Source organism: Giraffa tippelskirchi, chromosome 7 (genome assembly GCF_054371585.1).
Source record: "Giraffa tippelskirchi isolate mGirTip1 chromosome 7, T2T-mGirTip1v1.2.pri, whole genome shotgun sequence".
Lineage (NCBI taxonomy): Eukaryota > Metazoa > Chordata > Mammalia > Artiodactyla > Giraffidae > Giraffa > Giraffa tippelskirchi.
This window is the reverse complement of record NC_137281.1, coordinates 18,550,206-18,565,063: the sequence shown is the minus strand read 5'-3', so window position 1 is coordinate 18,565,063 and position 14,858 is coordinate 18,550,206. Positions and strand designations below refer to the sequence as shown.

General features: G+C 42.7%; 2 protein-coding genes across 10 annotated transcripts in view; both read left to right on the top strand.

Moving 5' to 3' along the window:
* The window catches only part of GPATCH1 (G-patch domain containing 1), a 56,764-nt gene extending 53,735 nt beyond the window's left edge, over positions 1-3,029 (top strand). For all 6 annotated transcript variants that reach the window (XM_081510416.1, XM_081510415.1, XM_081510414.1 and 3 more), the window contains one exon: positions 2,739-3,029. In XM_081510416.1, the coding sequence (XP_081366542.1) occupies positions 2,739-2,828 (90 nt within the window). In that variant the 3' untranslated portion in view covers positions 2,829-3,029. The remainder of the gene's footprint in view (positions 1-2,738) is intronic.
* Positions 3,030-4,336: 1,307 nt separating this feature from the next.
* WDR88 (WD repeat domain 88) overlaps positions 4,337-14,858 on the top strand; it is a 43,969-nt gene continuing 33,447 nt past the window's right edge. For all 4 annotated transcript variants that reach the window (XM_081510410.1, XM_081510412.1, XM_081510409.1 and 1 more), the window contains exon 1: positions 4,337-4,710. In XM_081510410.1, the coding sequence (XP_081366536.1) occupies positions 4,387-4,710 (324 nt within the window). In that variant the 5' untranslated portion in view covers positions 4,337-4,386. The remainder of the gene's footprint in view (positions 4,711-14,858) is intronic.

The following is a 14,858-nucleotide window of genomic DNA, read 5'->3' as shown; positions in this document are numbered from 1 at the left end:
GGGCGCTGTGAGGCACCCCCATGGGTGTGAGCTCCTTGAATCCCCACACACCCTGTGACTCGTGTCCCCTCAGTTCACAGGCAGGGAAAGCAAGGCCCAGAGAGGCTGTTACCCACACCTGATATCATCACCCTTGACTGTTTGGGGCCACATAACGAGTCATTCCTGCAGGGAGGGGCTTGTACACATGGAAGCCCCTCGGTGCCCATCCGGAGGGTGTGGTGGAGTGTGCCGAGCACAGCAGTCAGAAAACATGGGTTGCTTGCTGATTGGCATCTGAAACTTAACAGTAAGAAGCCAAAAGCTACAGAATAGTGTATACAGTTGGTACTATCATCCTCACACCTTTGGATTTCCCCGTGTACAACTGTATGTCCATCTTTGCAGAGAAGAAGACTGGAGGGGTTCTTACACTCCTGAGAGCACTTATCTCTGAGGCAGAGCCTGGGATGGGGGGAAGAAAGGGGCAGAGGTGTGAAGTGTATTTAAATATGACTCTCGTGGTTGTTAAAGGTATAGTTTCCATAGCCCCTCACCCCTAAGCCTCCTAGACTCTCTACAGGGAGACAGGGGGCCTGTCCATCTTTTGTGCCTCACTCCACTCTGTGTATTACCTGTCTGCATCTGTCTCCTGCAAGGGGCTTTTTTTTTTTTCCCACTTACTTTTTTGTTTGTTTGGCTGCATTGGGTCTCAGTTGCAGCACACGGGACCTTTGTTGCATCATGCGGGATCTTCTGTTGCAGCACGTGGACTCTATAGTTGTGGCACAGGGGCTTCGTTGCTCTGCAGCATGTGGCATCTTAGTTCCTGCACCTAGGGATCGAACCCACGTCCTCTGCATTGCAAGGCCGGTTCTTAACTACTGGACCACTGCCGGAGTCCAGCTCTGGCAGCCAGGGAATTGCCCTGAAGGGATGAACGGGGTCGGCGAATGATGCAGCCTCTCACTCATTTGGACTGCATCTCGGTGGAGAAAATGATGCAGTCTCTCGCTCAAAGCACTGGGCTGCATGTTTATTTTAAGCATCAGGTTTTCTTTTATACTTTTACAAAAGCATTAGGTCAGAGGTATGACATCTTCAGTTGCAGGGTTCTCTCTTAAGTGTCTTTGTGATAACATTGTAACTCAACTTTGTCTCTGGGCTCTATATCACATTCCTCAGTTTATTTCTTATCTTTCTAAATCCTGTTATCCCCTAGTAACTTAAGCTCATCATCTCCTAAAAAGGCTTTTAGCTATTAGTATCTCTAAAATACCTAGTTTCCATAAGCTATAGTAAAATATGCCAACACTACAACATACCTTAAACTTTTAGCTTCTAACTATTCTTAATTATTCCTAACCCCTAAACTCAGCAAACTTCTTTTGCCATAAACATTCCCCTTACAGGCAGGTTTCAGATAACAATGTTTCCCATGGTCTCAAGCTGCAGCCTATGTGCTCATCCTGGAGCATTCTTTGTAAAGATCCTTGAACAAATGTCAATAGTTAACTTTATGGATTAGAACATTCTTTCCAGCCAACTCAACTGGAGGAAGGAAAGGACAAGTCAGAATCACAAGACCTAACTCCTTCATCCTGGGACCTTGCCTGCGGGATGAGGAGAGGGGGTTGGGGCCGTGCCTCCATTTTGTCAGTAATGCCTGTGGCAGCTCCCGACAGACCACCAGGGAAGTCCCTCCTGCAAGAGGCATTTTGAAGGTCACAACCACATGGGTCTTACTTGCATCCCCAGCACCTGGCTGAGGTCTCACTTTTGTCAAGGGCCCCTGATGCTTTTCTTCAGTGACGGTGTGGCCTAGTTCTAGATGGCATTGCAGTCTGCCCCGCCCCCTGCCCCAACCCCATCCTCTCCCCAGGTGACACTGATCTTTGTCTTGTCCCTCTAAGTTAGCTTTGCCCATTCTATAATTTCACAGACCTGGAATCATACAGTGGAGTACACTCTTCAGTGCACTCACATCGTAAGCTCATTGTTCCATGCATTCTCACTACCTGAATTTACCTAGATCAAGGACTAAACCAGCACTCCAGAAACCCTCGCTCACTTAACGATCCCCACCCCTAACCCCAAAGGCAGCCATTCTGGCTTCTCTCATCACTGATTACTCTTGCTTGTGTTTGACATTTATTTAAGGGACCTGTGTAATAGGAGCTCTTGCATCTGGCCTGTGAGATTCCTCCGTATTGTCCTAGTAACAACTGGTTTGTCCTCATTGCCGTGGAGTATTCCTTAATAGGATACACCACAGAGTATTCTATCCCGTTGTTGGGGGCCTTTGGCATTCCAGTTTGGGGCTGTAGAGCAAGGATCTAGGGTCAGTGTGACCCAGCTCTACTTGGTGAGTTAGAACTGCCATGAACATTCTTGTGTGCTCAAAGCTGAGTTTAAGACTGGCAGCTCAGGAGCTTTTGCCCCCAGATCAAGCATGGTTTTTTGTTGTTTTAGTTCCTTCCCAAGGGTCATACATGAGATAGGTAAGTGAAACCAGGATTAGAACTTGCTTTTATAAATGGGTCTTCACATAAGAGGTGGAGGGAGTCTCTCTGTGTGTTTTGGGGGGAACAGAATCTTAAGAGTGCAGATTAAATGGTGCTTTCTTTCATGGTGTGGGTCACTCTCTGTATTTTGTGCCACTTTGATTCAGGGAAAGGCCTGGCATTTTCATATTCCTCCCCCACTGAACCATCTAGTTTTTCTGTTAGTATCTAACTCTCTTTTATTTCCTCTTCCAGGCTGAAGCGTCTTCCACTAAGGAGGCAGTAATTGAATTCTGCCCTGGCCTGTCCCAATACCAGATCTCCTCCAGGATGGAAGTTCATTGATCACTCAGTTAATACATTGTACAGATTGTATTTATATGTAAATTCATGCTGTGAAATAATATTTTTTTTTTTTTAAACCCTGACATTTCAAAGCCTGCCTTGGAAGTTTGCCAAAATTGATTTCTATTTTTAACTTCTGTTAGTTTCAGAGGAAGAAATTCAGACTGTACAGTTTAATTAAAATGGCATTTTTCTATTGTCTTCTTGATTTTTCATTGCCTGAAACTTTTAGAAAAGAAATGAAAAGTGAAGGCTTTTCTCTGGTTTTGTGGTAAAGAAAGCTAGGTTCAGATAAGAAGAGTCTGACTTAAGGAATCGTATGGGAGCGGGGTGGTCGCTTTCCCCTTCCTGTTGTTTTCCTGGGGGGTCTGGTTCTTTCCCTCCCGTGGTTGGTGCTGGGAGCCAGGAGCCCAGTGGGCAGCACAGCCCCAGGATTCGGGCAGGCGGCCTCAGCCTCTTGGGGAAGAAGCCACCGAAGTATCTGAGGAAGGCACTGGGACCAAGAGTGGAAGAGTGTGTGCCCACATCCAGGATCGCACAGGCTCCAGGTGTTTTCATTGTAGCCCTGGGTCCCTACTCTGAGGCCATCTCATCTGCCCTGATGAGACTTTGGGAAGAGGAGAGTGCAGGGGACTTCCCTGGCCATCCAGTGGTTAAGACTTAGCCTTCCAATGCAGGGGGGGTGTGGGTTTGATTCCTGGGTAGGGAGCCAAAATCCCACATGCCTCATGACCAGAAAACATTAAAAAGAAAAAGCAGTTTTGTAACAAATACAATAAAGACTTTAAAATAATGGTCCAGATTAAAACAACAACAACAACAACAAAAACTTAAAAGAGAACAGAGAGGGGGGGTTACTTCCCTCCTGGTCCAATGGTTGAGAATCTGCCTTCCAATGCAGGGGACATGGGTTCGATCCTTGGTCAGGGAACGAAGATCCCACATACTGTGGGGCAACCAAGACCTGATGCAGCCAAAACTAGCAAAGTAAATATTTTTTAAAAAATTAAAAAGTAGAGTGAAGAGGTTTTTTTGCATTATCAAGGTAACATCATAGAATGATCAGAACAATTGTAAAAAAATGAAAGAAGAAAGGCACTTCTTCTACTACACCCCAGAGATGACGACACTTGCTCTTTTGTTCTGATTTCACACAGTCATTTTCTAGCACTGTGTCTGCTCCAGGATGAGTGGTGACATTTTGTTCTTTGGTTTTTCACTAGCATTATGACAGATACTTCCTTCATGCCCTTATATATTGTGTGTGCCCACCCCTACCAGCTGTGTCTTAATTAATCCAGGGTACATTCTATAACTTATGGGTCATTTCTCTGTTGTGGAACGTGAAATGGGTTGGCCAGGAGCCCCTACAAACGGTTTCACACATTTGGTCTCATTCCTCTTGCGCCCAGAAACTTGAAGCCCATTTTCCTGGGAGTAGCCATGCTGCGGGACGAGAGGAGGCAGTGAGATCGCCAGGCTCAGGGAGGGCGCGTGCGTCCCAAGGTGGGGGCGGGGGCGCGTGGCGCCACCGTTCGTGGCCAGGCCTGCCTCCGAGATGGCCTCCCAGTCCCCGGGTACCCCTGACTCCTCAAAAAGCCCCTGCGAGGATGGGAAGGTGACGCCCCAGAAAAGTAACCTGCCGCTCTCCTTGCTCCACATCCGCGACGTCATGCATCGCCGGCCCAGCAAGCTGCCCTGGTTAGACATGCTCAGGGCTTGTGGCCGCTTCAAGCTATCACTCGTGCGGGTGAGGAGCGGCCGGCTGCTGTCCTCGCTTAACCCCCTGGCCATAGGCGATGAATCGCCACCGCCGAATACTCTTTGGATGTCCGGGATGGCCCAGAAGGCGTTATGGGGTGACCAAGAGCCCCTCTCCAAGGTAAGAACCACCCCCAAGGGGATGGGCTGTGGTTTGCTCCCAATAGTGGGTGAGAGCTCAAGAGCAGGAAGGGGACCTGTAGGACCAAGCGCCTGCAGTGGGGCACCTGGAAGAGAGGCGGGGCAGCTCAGGAAACCATCCTGGGAAAGAGGACCCGACTCAACCCAGAGCCTGTGGGACTCTGTCTGAGCCCCTCAAATGTCCCCATGGCGACACTCCCAAGTGCACGCCTTCGGAGGATTGAAGGAGCCCTGTCGCCCATGAAACAGCGCTAGAAGCAACAGAAAACTTAAAAACAATAAAATACAGGAAGAAAAACCCAATAACACTACCGTGTATTCTAAGTGATAGTTGAGAGACAATGCATTGCTAGAAAAGAAGGCTGTTGGCTGGGAACAGGAAATAATCTGTCAACAGAACAGGGAGAATTCTTGGGGGTGAAAAAGAGGATTTTCAAAGCCAAACTCCTCCACAGAGTTTTTAAAAATCAGATCAGAGAACTGAAACAGAAAATTAGAAAACAAGCACATGGGATTCTCTGAGAAAAAAATATAAAGGAACAATAAGTATGAGAGAAAAGCAAGGAGGAATGCAGGGGAGATGCAGGAAAGTCAGTACATTGGGTTGGCCAGAAAGTTTGTTTGGGTTTTTCCGTAAGAAATTGCAGAAAAAGCTGAACAAACTTTCTGGTCAACCCTACATATATAAGAGGTGTTGGGGGTAGCAGTGGGGATCAGGAGGGGTAAATAGAGAGGGAAACAAAGAAATGTCTCTGGGGTGAAGAAAGATGGAGTGCTCATGTGCAAAGAGATGGTCAAGTTCAATGCAAGATTAGAGGGACATATAATCTATAGGTGGCCAATGCCTGAACTGCATGAACAGGAGCAAGGCTGTCCCCAGGCAGATGGAAAAGCCTGGGATCAAATTGAGATGGAGGTTTCTGCAACTGTCAGAAGATCTCGGAGCCAAGTCCACAACTGGATCTGTGGACTGTCTTAGTCAGCCCCCTGGCAGGGGTGCATTGGAATCTCCATGGGGAAGTCTGCTTGAACAGAAAGCACAGGGTGTACCAGTGCTTTGTTTAACTTATTTGTGATAGTTATTCTGATTTTCAAGTAAAATTAGAGAAGGTCATAAGAGTTGTGTTTTACTTCTGTTGTCCATAGAATATCCCGAAGATCAAATTCAATAGATATAAAAAGTGTTTTATTTGATTTTTTTTCGATTAACAGTCTCTGTAGCACCCCTGCCTCCCCAACTACCCTCTTTCCCTTTACAGAGACAACAAATGTTTCTAGTTCCTTCTGTATCCTTAAAGAGGTATTTTATGCATATACCCACATGTGTATTCTGATCCTTCTCTTTTTTGTTTTAACATAAATGGAAGCATACCTTAGACCTCTTCTACAATTGGTTTTAAAATTTTTCTTTCCATATTAATAAACAGCTTCCTTGTTTTTTTTTTTTAAAAAAAAAAACTTTTATTTTGTATTGGGGTATAGCTGATTAGAGAGTTGGACTATAAAGAAAGCTAAGTGCCAAAGAATTGATGCTTTTGAACTGTGGTGTTGGAGTAGATTCTTGAGAGTTCCTTGGACTGCAAGGAGATCCAACCAGTCCATCCTAAAGGAAATCAGTCCTGAATATTCATTGGAAGGACTGATGTTGAAACTGAAACTCCAATACTTTGGCCACCTCATGCGAAGACCTGACTCATTGGAAAAGACCCTGATGCTGGGAAAGATTGAGGGTGGGAGGAGAAGAGGATGAGATGGTTGGATGGCATCACCGACTTGATGGACATAAATTTGAGTAAACTCTGGGAGTTGGTGATGGACAGGGAGGCCTGGCGTGCAGCAGTCCATGGGGTTACAAAGAGTCGAGCACGACTAAGCAACTGAACTGAACTGAGAGCTGATTAACAGTGTAGTGATAGATTCAGGTGAACAGTGAAGGACTCAGCCATATATATACATGTATCCCCTTGTTCTTTTTTTTGGAGAGTACTCCATTGATTAGTTGCCCCCTAATGGATTTAACTAGTCTTGGGTGCCTGCATATTCAGGTGGCTTAAATTTTTTTTGGCTGCAAGATTTTATGATCTATTAAGTTAACAGAAGTTGAGAAGTTATATAAAGCTCTGGGAGGAAACTTTGTGACCTAAGTATTAATATTCTCTGCCTGGCCAAACTGCTGTCTTTGAGAAAGCCAAGAAAAAGACATCTTTTTTAGAGTTCCAAAAACTCAGAAAGGATGCGTCTCTTTGAAGAAATAGTTACTCAAGGGAGTACTCTGGCAAACAGCAACAAAAAAGTCCTAATTAAGAACTAGAGTAAGAGAAAGCAGTTCAGGAAAAATAGAAGAGAGCAGTGATTGAAAACAGTACACTTTGGAGGTGTTTATACAGCAAGGTTAAAGTGGTTGTGCAGCTCAGTGAAAATGTTACAAATCATCTTTTGAAATGAAGGTGCAGGATAGAAGAATGTTTCAGATGATTTCATCCAACTCTCCTGAGAAGGTTTGCTAAAGAACATTCTCAGTGCTCATGCTTCATCCTGGCCTTTAAATAATGCACACTCACACATGGATGTGTCACAAATTTTAAAAATAATTGACTCTAAACCTCTCCTTGGCTCATTTAAGACGAAGTCGGAAGATCTGACCATAATCTTCCAAGCCATTTTGGCTCGAGCTCATGTCTCTGTTCTCCTCTTCCCTCTGATTTGCTGACCTTCAAGCCAGTCTGACTTCCCGGGTCCTCCTTGTTGCTCCTGGTGGATGGGGGCGCGGTGGGGGTGGTCTCTCCCTGCACTCCATCTAGAGCCCTGATCAGCTGGCTCTGGCAGTGACCTGACATCAGGTGCTGCCTGTGCGGTGGCCTCGCCCATCTCCCACACTGATTCCTCAGAGCAGGAGCCCATCACACACTCCTGAGCTGAGGTCTTTGCTCCTGGATTCCCAATGCCCTGCAGAACTGTGACCAAGTCCCGGCCAGAGAGGCAGGCAGGCAAACTTGTAGAATGTATTTGTGGGATGCTACATATAGCCTCTTAATGAAGGTGAAAGAAAACAGTGAAAAAGTTGGTGTAAAACTCAACTCTTCGCGACCCTATGGACCGTAGCCGGCCAGGCTCCTCTGTCCATGGGATTCTCCAGGCAAGAAGACTGGAGTGGGTTGCCGTTTCCTTCTCCGTTCCTCTCCATAATAAACCCCGAAAGAACTCTGCCCAGAAAGGTCCAGAAGGGGGTAGATGTTTTCCCATACCAAAGTTCTGTTTTTGTTATGAGAAAAAGAAGGAGAGTTTTGTTTAGAGGCGTAGGCAGCTGCAGAGAAGGGAGCTCGGGGTGGGAGGACACTGCCTTAAAGTGCGGGCTTTGGCTGCGGAGCGTGGAGCAGAGCACAGCTCCTCTCCGGGCGGGGCCGCACTCAGCCGGGGCTGCCGGCTCCCTGGGCTCCAGGCCCCGCCCGCTGACCCGCCCCACGCCTGCCCGCCCCGCTTCCCCCCCGCAGCCTGGCTCAGTTTGCCTGTGCCCCCTGGCGGCCCAGCCCCGACCTGGAGCCTCTTAGCTAGTCTCCTGGTGGCCCAGTTCCTGTCCCGCTTCTCCCAGCTACCTAGAGGGGAAAGGCCCTCTCATTCCTCACATCCCCACACCAGCGTGTTTTCCACAACCCCGAAACCGCTCCCCTACCCTACATGCCCGCCTCCCCTCATCCCTGAACCCCAGGCTGAATTTGCCTCACCCCAACCTGGTCCTCCTCATCCATAGCTCCTGCATTCGTGCAGGCACTGCCTGGCAGCTGAGCCTCAAATCCCTCCTCCCAGGTCGCCACAACTCAGCACTGTCAACTTAGAAAAAAAATGCACAAAGTAAGAGTTACCAGTTCAGTTTTATTCTTGGAGCTTACTGAGAACTATAGCATGCGAGATGACCTCTCAGAAAGCTCCAAAGGACTGCTCCAAAGAGGTAAGGGAGAAGCCAGGATATATGTGAACTTTTTGCTGGGAAAAACATAGAGGTAATCATACAAAGATGAGTGCGCGTGCACACACACACACACACAATCTTCCTTTCTTTATATAGATCTGAGTTTCTGACCTATATCCTTTTCCTTGTCTTTAAAGAACATTTAACATTTCTTGCAAGGTAGATCTACTGGTAACAAGGTTCCTCAATTTTTGTTTGTCTGGAAAGTATTTCTTCTTCACTTTTGAAGGGTAATTTTGCAGGATACAAATTTCTAGGTTGGTAAGTGTTTTCTCTCACTACTTGAAATATTTCAGTCTCTTGTTACTTGCATGGTTTCTGAGGAGAAGCTGGATGTCAGGCTTATCTTTGCTCCTCAAGAGGTAAAGTGTCTTTTTCCTCTGACTTCCTTCAGGCTTTTAAAAAATTATTTATTTTTATTTATTTATTTTGCTGGGTCTTAGTTGTGGCACATGGGATTTTTAATCTTCGCTGTGGCATGTGGAATCTTTAGTTGAAGCATGAAAAAGAGAAAATGTTAGTCACTCAGTCATGTCCGACTCTTTGCAACCCCATGGCCTGTAGCCTACCAGGCCCTGCTGTCCCTGGAATTCTCCAGGCAAGAATATTGGAGTGTGTAGACATTCCCTTCTCCAGGAGTTGAAGCATGCAAACTCTTAGCTGTGGCATGTGGGATCTAGTTCCCGGACCAGGGATCACACCTGGGCTCCCTGCATTGGGAGCATGGAATCTTAGGCACTGAACCATCAGAGAAGTCCCTTTTTGGGGGTTTTTTATCTTTGATATTCTGTAGCTTTAAAATGTATGAGTAGGTTTTTATTTTTATTTTTTTGTATTTATCCTGTTTGGTGTTCTCTGAGCTTCCTGGATCTATGATTTAGTGTTTGAAATTAATTTGGGGGAAATTCTAAATCATTATTTTTTCAAATATTTTCCTGTTCCTTTCTCTCTTCTTCTGGTATTCTTGTTATGTATATGTTATATCTCCTGTAGTTGTTCCACAGTTCTTGGATGGTCTGTTCTGGTTGTTTTTTTTTTTTTCCATCTTTTTCCTGTTTGCTTTTCAGTTTTGAAGGTTTCTATTGAGATATTCTCAAGCTCAGAGATTCTTTCCTCAGCCATGTTTAGTCTAATCATAAGCTTATCAAAGATATTCATCATTTCTGTCATGGTGTTTTTGATCTGTAGCATTTCTTTTTGGTTCTTTCCCAGAATTTTCATCTATCTGCTAACATTACCCATGTGTTCTTGCATAACTGTCTACTTTATTCATTAAGCCCTTAGCATATCGTCAGAGTTGTTTTAAATTCCTGGTCTGATAATTCCAACATCCCTGCCACATCTGAGTCTGGAACTGATGTTATATTTGTGCTTTCTCTTGAAACTGTGTTTTCTGCCTCTTAGTGTTTCTTGTAATTTTTTCTTGATAGCCAGACATGGTTTACTAGGTAAAATGAACTGCTGTCAACCAGCCTTTAGTAATGTGATTGTTAGGTGTAGGGTGCAGAGGAGCATTCTATAGCCCTATGATTTTCTCTGTCTCTTAGTGAACCTGTGCCTCTGGACTTTTAACTTCACATGTGCTTTTTAGTCTGTAACCCCCACCCTTCACTTTTACATGGTTTAGGATGGCTAGAGCTTGCTAGGATTGGGTACTTCTCTTCCCCCTGGTCAGTTGGTTTCTGATAAAATCTGAGCAGGTTAGACTCTGGTTAGTTTCTCCTGAGGGCAGAGCTTAAGAAGAACAGGATGCTGTGGCATATTCAAAATGGTTCCTTTTTCCTGCTGGAAGCACAAGGGGATTTTTCTCCTGTTTTCACTGGGAGGATTAGGACTACTCCTGGAGGTAACACTCACAAAATTGTGGATTTTTTTGTGGATCCATTACTGGATTCCCTTTTGCAGTTTAACTCTCAGAGTTATCCACACAGAGCCTCCAGCAATTGGTCAATTATAGTTCAGGTCTCCCTATCCTGGCAATGGTTTCCATGGAAGTTACTGCTCCTGGATTTCTGACCTGGTAACTTGGAATTCTTTGCATTTGCCTGCCTATCTTTCCAATTTGGGGGGCAGCCATTTGCCTTGTGACCTCACTTCTTTGATGGATCTAAGAGATTTTTCAGTTCAGCTCTTTCCTTGTGAGGATGGAGTGGAGACTTCCAAGCTTTTCAAATCCCAGATCAGAAGAAAGAAGTCCTTCATTTCCTTTTTATTGCATAGTAATATTCTATTGTATGGATATACCTCATTTTATTTATTCATTCAAAGGTGGATGGACATTTGAATTGTTTCCAATTTTTCTTTTTAATTGTTAAAAAAAAGAAGTGTAGTTGATTTACAATGTTGTGTTAGTTTCTGATGTACAGCAAAGTGTTTCAAAATATATGTATATTCAGAATATGTGTATTTTGAATATATATATGTATGTATATATTATTTTTCAGATTCTTTTTCACCATAGTTTATTACAAGATATTGACTATAGTTCCCTGTGCTACTGTAAGTTTCTTGCTGTTTATTTTGTACATAATAGTATGTATCTGCTAATCCCAAACCCCTCACTTATCCCTATCTTCCTTTTCATCTTTCATAACCACAAGTTTGCTTTCTATGTCTATGAGTCTGTTTCTGTTTCATAAATAAGTTCATTTGTATCATTTTCTCAAGATATCACATGTAAGTGATAGCATATATTTGTCCTTCTCTGACTTACTTCACTCAGTCTGATAATATCTAGGTTCATCCATGTTGCTGCAAATGGCATTGATTCATTCATTTTTATGGCTAATATTCCATTGTATGTTTGTACCGTATCTTCTTTTTCCATTCATCTGTCGATGAACACTTAGGTTGCTTCCATGCCTTAGTTATTGTAAATAATGCTGCTATGAACACTGGGGTGCATGTATCTTTTCAAGACAGAGTATTCCTCTTTTTTTAATATGTGCCCAGGAATGGGATTTCTGGATCATATGGCAACTCTATTTTTAGTTTTTTGCTAATACCATTTTCCACAGTGGCTGTACCAATTTACATTCCCACCAACAGTGGAGGGGGGGGCTCCCTTTTCTCCAAATCCTCTACAGCATTATTATTTGTAGACTTTTTGATGATGACCATTCTGACTCGTATGAGGTGATACCTCGTTGTAGTTTTGGTTTGCATTTCTCTAATAATTAGCAATGTTGAGCACCTTTTCATGTGCCTATTGGCCACCTAGATGTCTTCTTTGGAAAAATATCTATTTAGATCTTCTGCCAATTTTTTTGTTTGTTTGTTTGTTTTGAGATGTATGAACTATTTGTATATTTTGGAAATTAAGTCCTTGTTGGTTGCATCATTTTAAAATATTTTATCCTATTCCATAGGTTGCGTTTTCATTTTTTAAATGGTTTTCTTGGCTGTGCGAAAGTTTATAAGCTTGATTTGGTCCTATTTGTTTATTTTTGCTTTTTTTTCCCCTTGGGAGATTGACCTAAGAAAAACATTGATTTATGTCAGAGAATGTTTTGCCCATTTTCTTCTAGGAATTTTATGGTGTCATGTGTTATATTGAAGTCTTCAAGCCATTTTGAGTTTGTTTTTGTGTATGGTGTGAAGCAGTGATCTAATTTCAGTGATCTAATTTCGATTGAGTTGCATGCAACTGTCCAGCTTTCCCAACACCACTTGCTGAAAAGAATGTTTTTTCCCCATCGTATATTCTTGCCTTCTTTGTTGAAGATTAGTTGACCATGGGTGTGTGGTGTTTCCAAGTTTTGGTATTATGACTAATATGGCTATGAAGGCCCATGTTAAAGTTTGGACATATGGTTTCATTTTTCTTAGGTACAAATCTAGGAGTAAAGTTACTGGATCATAAGTTAACACATGTGTTTAACTTTTTGAGGAATTGCTGGACTATTTTCCAGAGTGGCTGAACAATTTTACATCACACTAGCCATATGTGAAAAGGCAATGGCAACCCACTCCAGTACTCTTGCCTGGAAAATCCCATGGACGGAGGAGCCTTGTAGGCTGCAGTCCATGGGGTCGCTAAGAGTCGGACACAACTGAGCGACTTCACTTTCACTTTTCACTTTCATGCATTGGAGAAGGAAATGACAACCCACTCCAGTGTTCTTGCCTGGAGAATCCCAGGAACGGGGGAGCCTGGTGGGCTGCCATCTATGGGATCGCACAGAGTCGGACACGACTGAAGCTACTTAGCAGCAGCAGCCGTATATGAGAGTTCTGATTTCTCCACATTCTTATCAATTCTTGTTATTATCTGATTTTTTTTGATTATAGACATTCTACTAGGTATGAAGTGGTATCTCAATATGTTTCTTTTCAATTTTTTTTTTAGATGTTTGTGGCAGATGCATATAATGGGTTGCTTTTAGTAGACTGATCTATATGGCAACCCTGTAATTTTTATTTATTGCTGGCTGTGCTGGGTCTTCATTGCTGTGCATGGGCTGCTCTCTGGTTGTGATATGCAGGGTTTTCACTGGTGGCTTCTCTTAGTGCAGAGCATGGGCTCTAGGGCCTGCGGGCTTCAGTAATTGCAGCCATGCTTAGTAGTTGCAGCTCGCAGGCTCTACAGGGCAGGCTCAGCAGTTGTGGTGCACCAGCTTAGTTGCCCCTCAGCAAGTGGAATCTTCCCAGACTGGAAATTGAACTTGTGTCCTCTGCATTGGCAGGTGAATTCTTTATCACTGGACCATCAGGAAAGTCCTCAATATGTTTCTTTGTTTATTTGGTTTGTTCTGATTTTTTATATTTAGGTACTATAATTGAATGCACCTAACCCAGTTTTATCGAGGTATAATTGATATACAGCACTGCATAAGCTTAAGGTATACAGCATAATGTTTTGACTTATATACATCATGAAACGATTATCATAAAAAGTTTAGTGAACATCCATGATCTCATATAGATACAACATTAAAGAAATAGATTAAAAAATTTTTCCTTGTGATGAGAACTCTTAAGATTTATTCTCTTAGCTCAATATGGTTTTGATTTACATTTCCCTAATGGCTTATGATGTTGAGCATATTTCCATGCATTTGTAGATTATTTACATATTATTTTGGAGAAATGCCTATCAAATCTTTTGCCTATTTTTAATTTGTATTGTTTGTCTCCTTCTTGTTGAGTTTTAAGAGTGCTATATGTATTCCACATACAAATCCTTAATCTGATATATGATTTGCGAACATTTTCTTCCATTGTGTGAGTTGTTTTTTACTTTCCTTTTTAAAATTTTTTCTTTTTATTTATTGTTTTTTATTTTCTTGATGGTGTCATTTGAGGCACAAAAGTTTTTAATTTTGATAATGTCCAGTTTATCATTGTTGTTGTCATTGCTACTGCTTGTGCTTTTGTTGTCATATCTAAGAGACCACTGCAAATCCACAAAGATTTACACCCATGTTTTCTTCTAAGAGTTTTATAATTTTAGCACTCACATTGAGGTCTTGATCCATTTTGAGTTAGTTTTTGTATATGGTATGAGCGCAGTGTCCAACTTCATTCTTTTGCCTGTGGATATTCACTTGTTCCAGCACAATTTGTTGAAAAGATTTCTCTTTCTCTTTTTATTTGTCTTGGCACCCTTGTTGAAAATCACATGACCAAAAATATGAGTGCTTATTTCTGGATTCTCAGCTTTAGTACATCCATCCGTATGTCTATCTTTATGCCAGTACCACACTGTCTTGATTGCTGTCCCTTTGTATGTTTTGAGCATTGTTTTGAGATTGGAAATTGTGAGTCCCCTACGTTTGTGCCTTTTCAAGATTGTTTTGGCTCTTCTACTTCCCTTAAGTTTCTTTATAAATTGTAGAATCAGCTTGTCAATTTCAGAAAAGAAGTCTGCCTGAAGGATAGTGTTGAATAACTGATAAATAAATAAATATATTAATATAAACACTTGGAGAGTATTTTCATAAGATAGTAAGTCTGCTAATCCACGAACATGGGATGCTTTTCCATTTATTTAAGTCTTAAAATTTCTCTTAACAATGTTTTGTAATTTTCAGTGTATAATTTTTACATTTTTTATTAAATTTATTCCTATTTTGATGCTTTTGTAAATGCAATTTTTTTCTGTATTGTTCATTGCAAATGTTTAGGGATACTACTGATTTTAAAAATATCGATCTGGTATT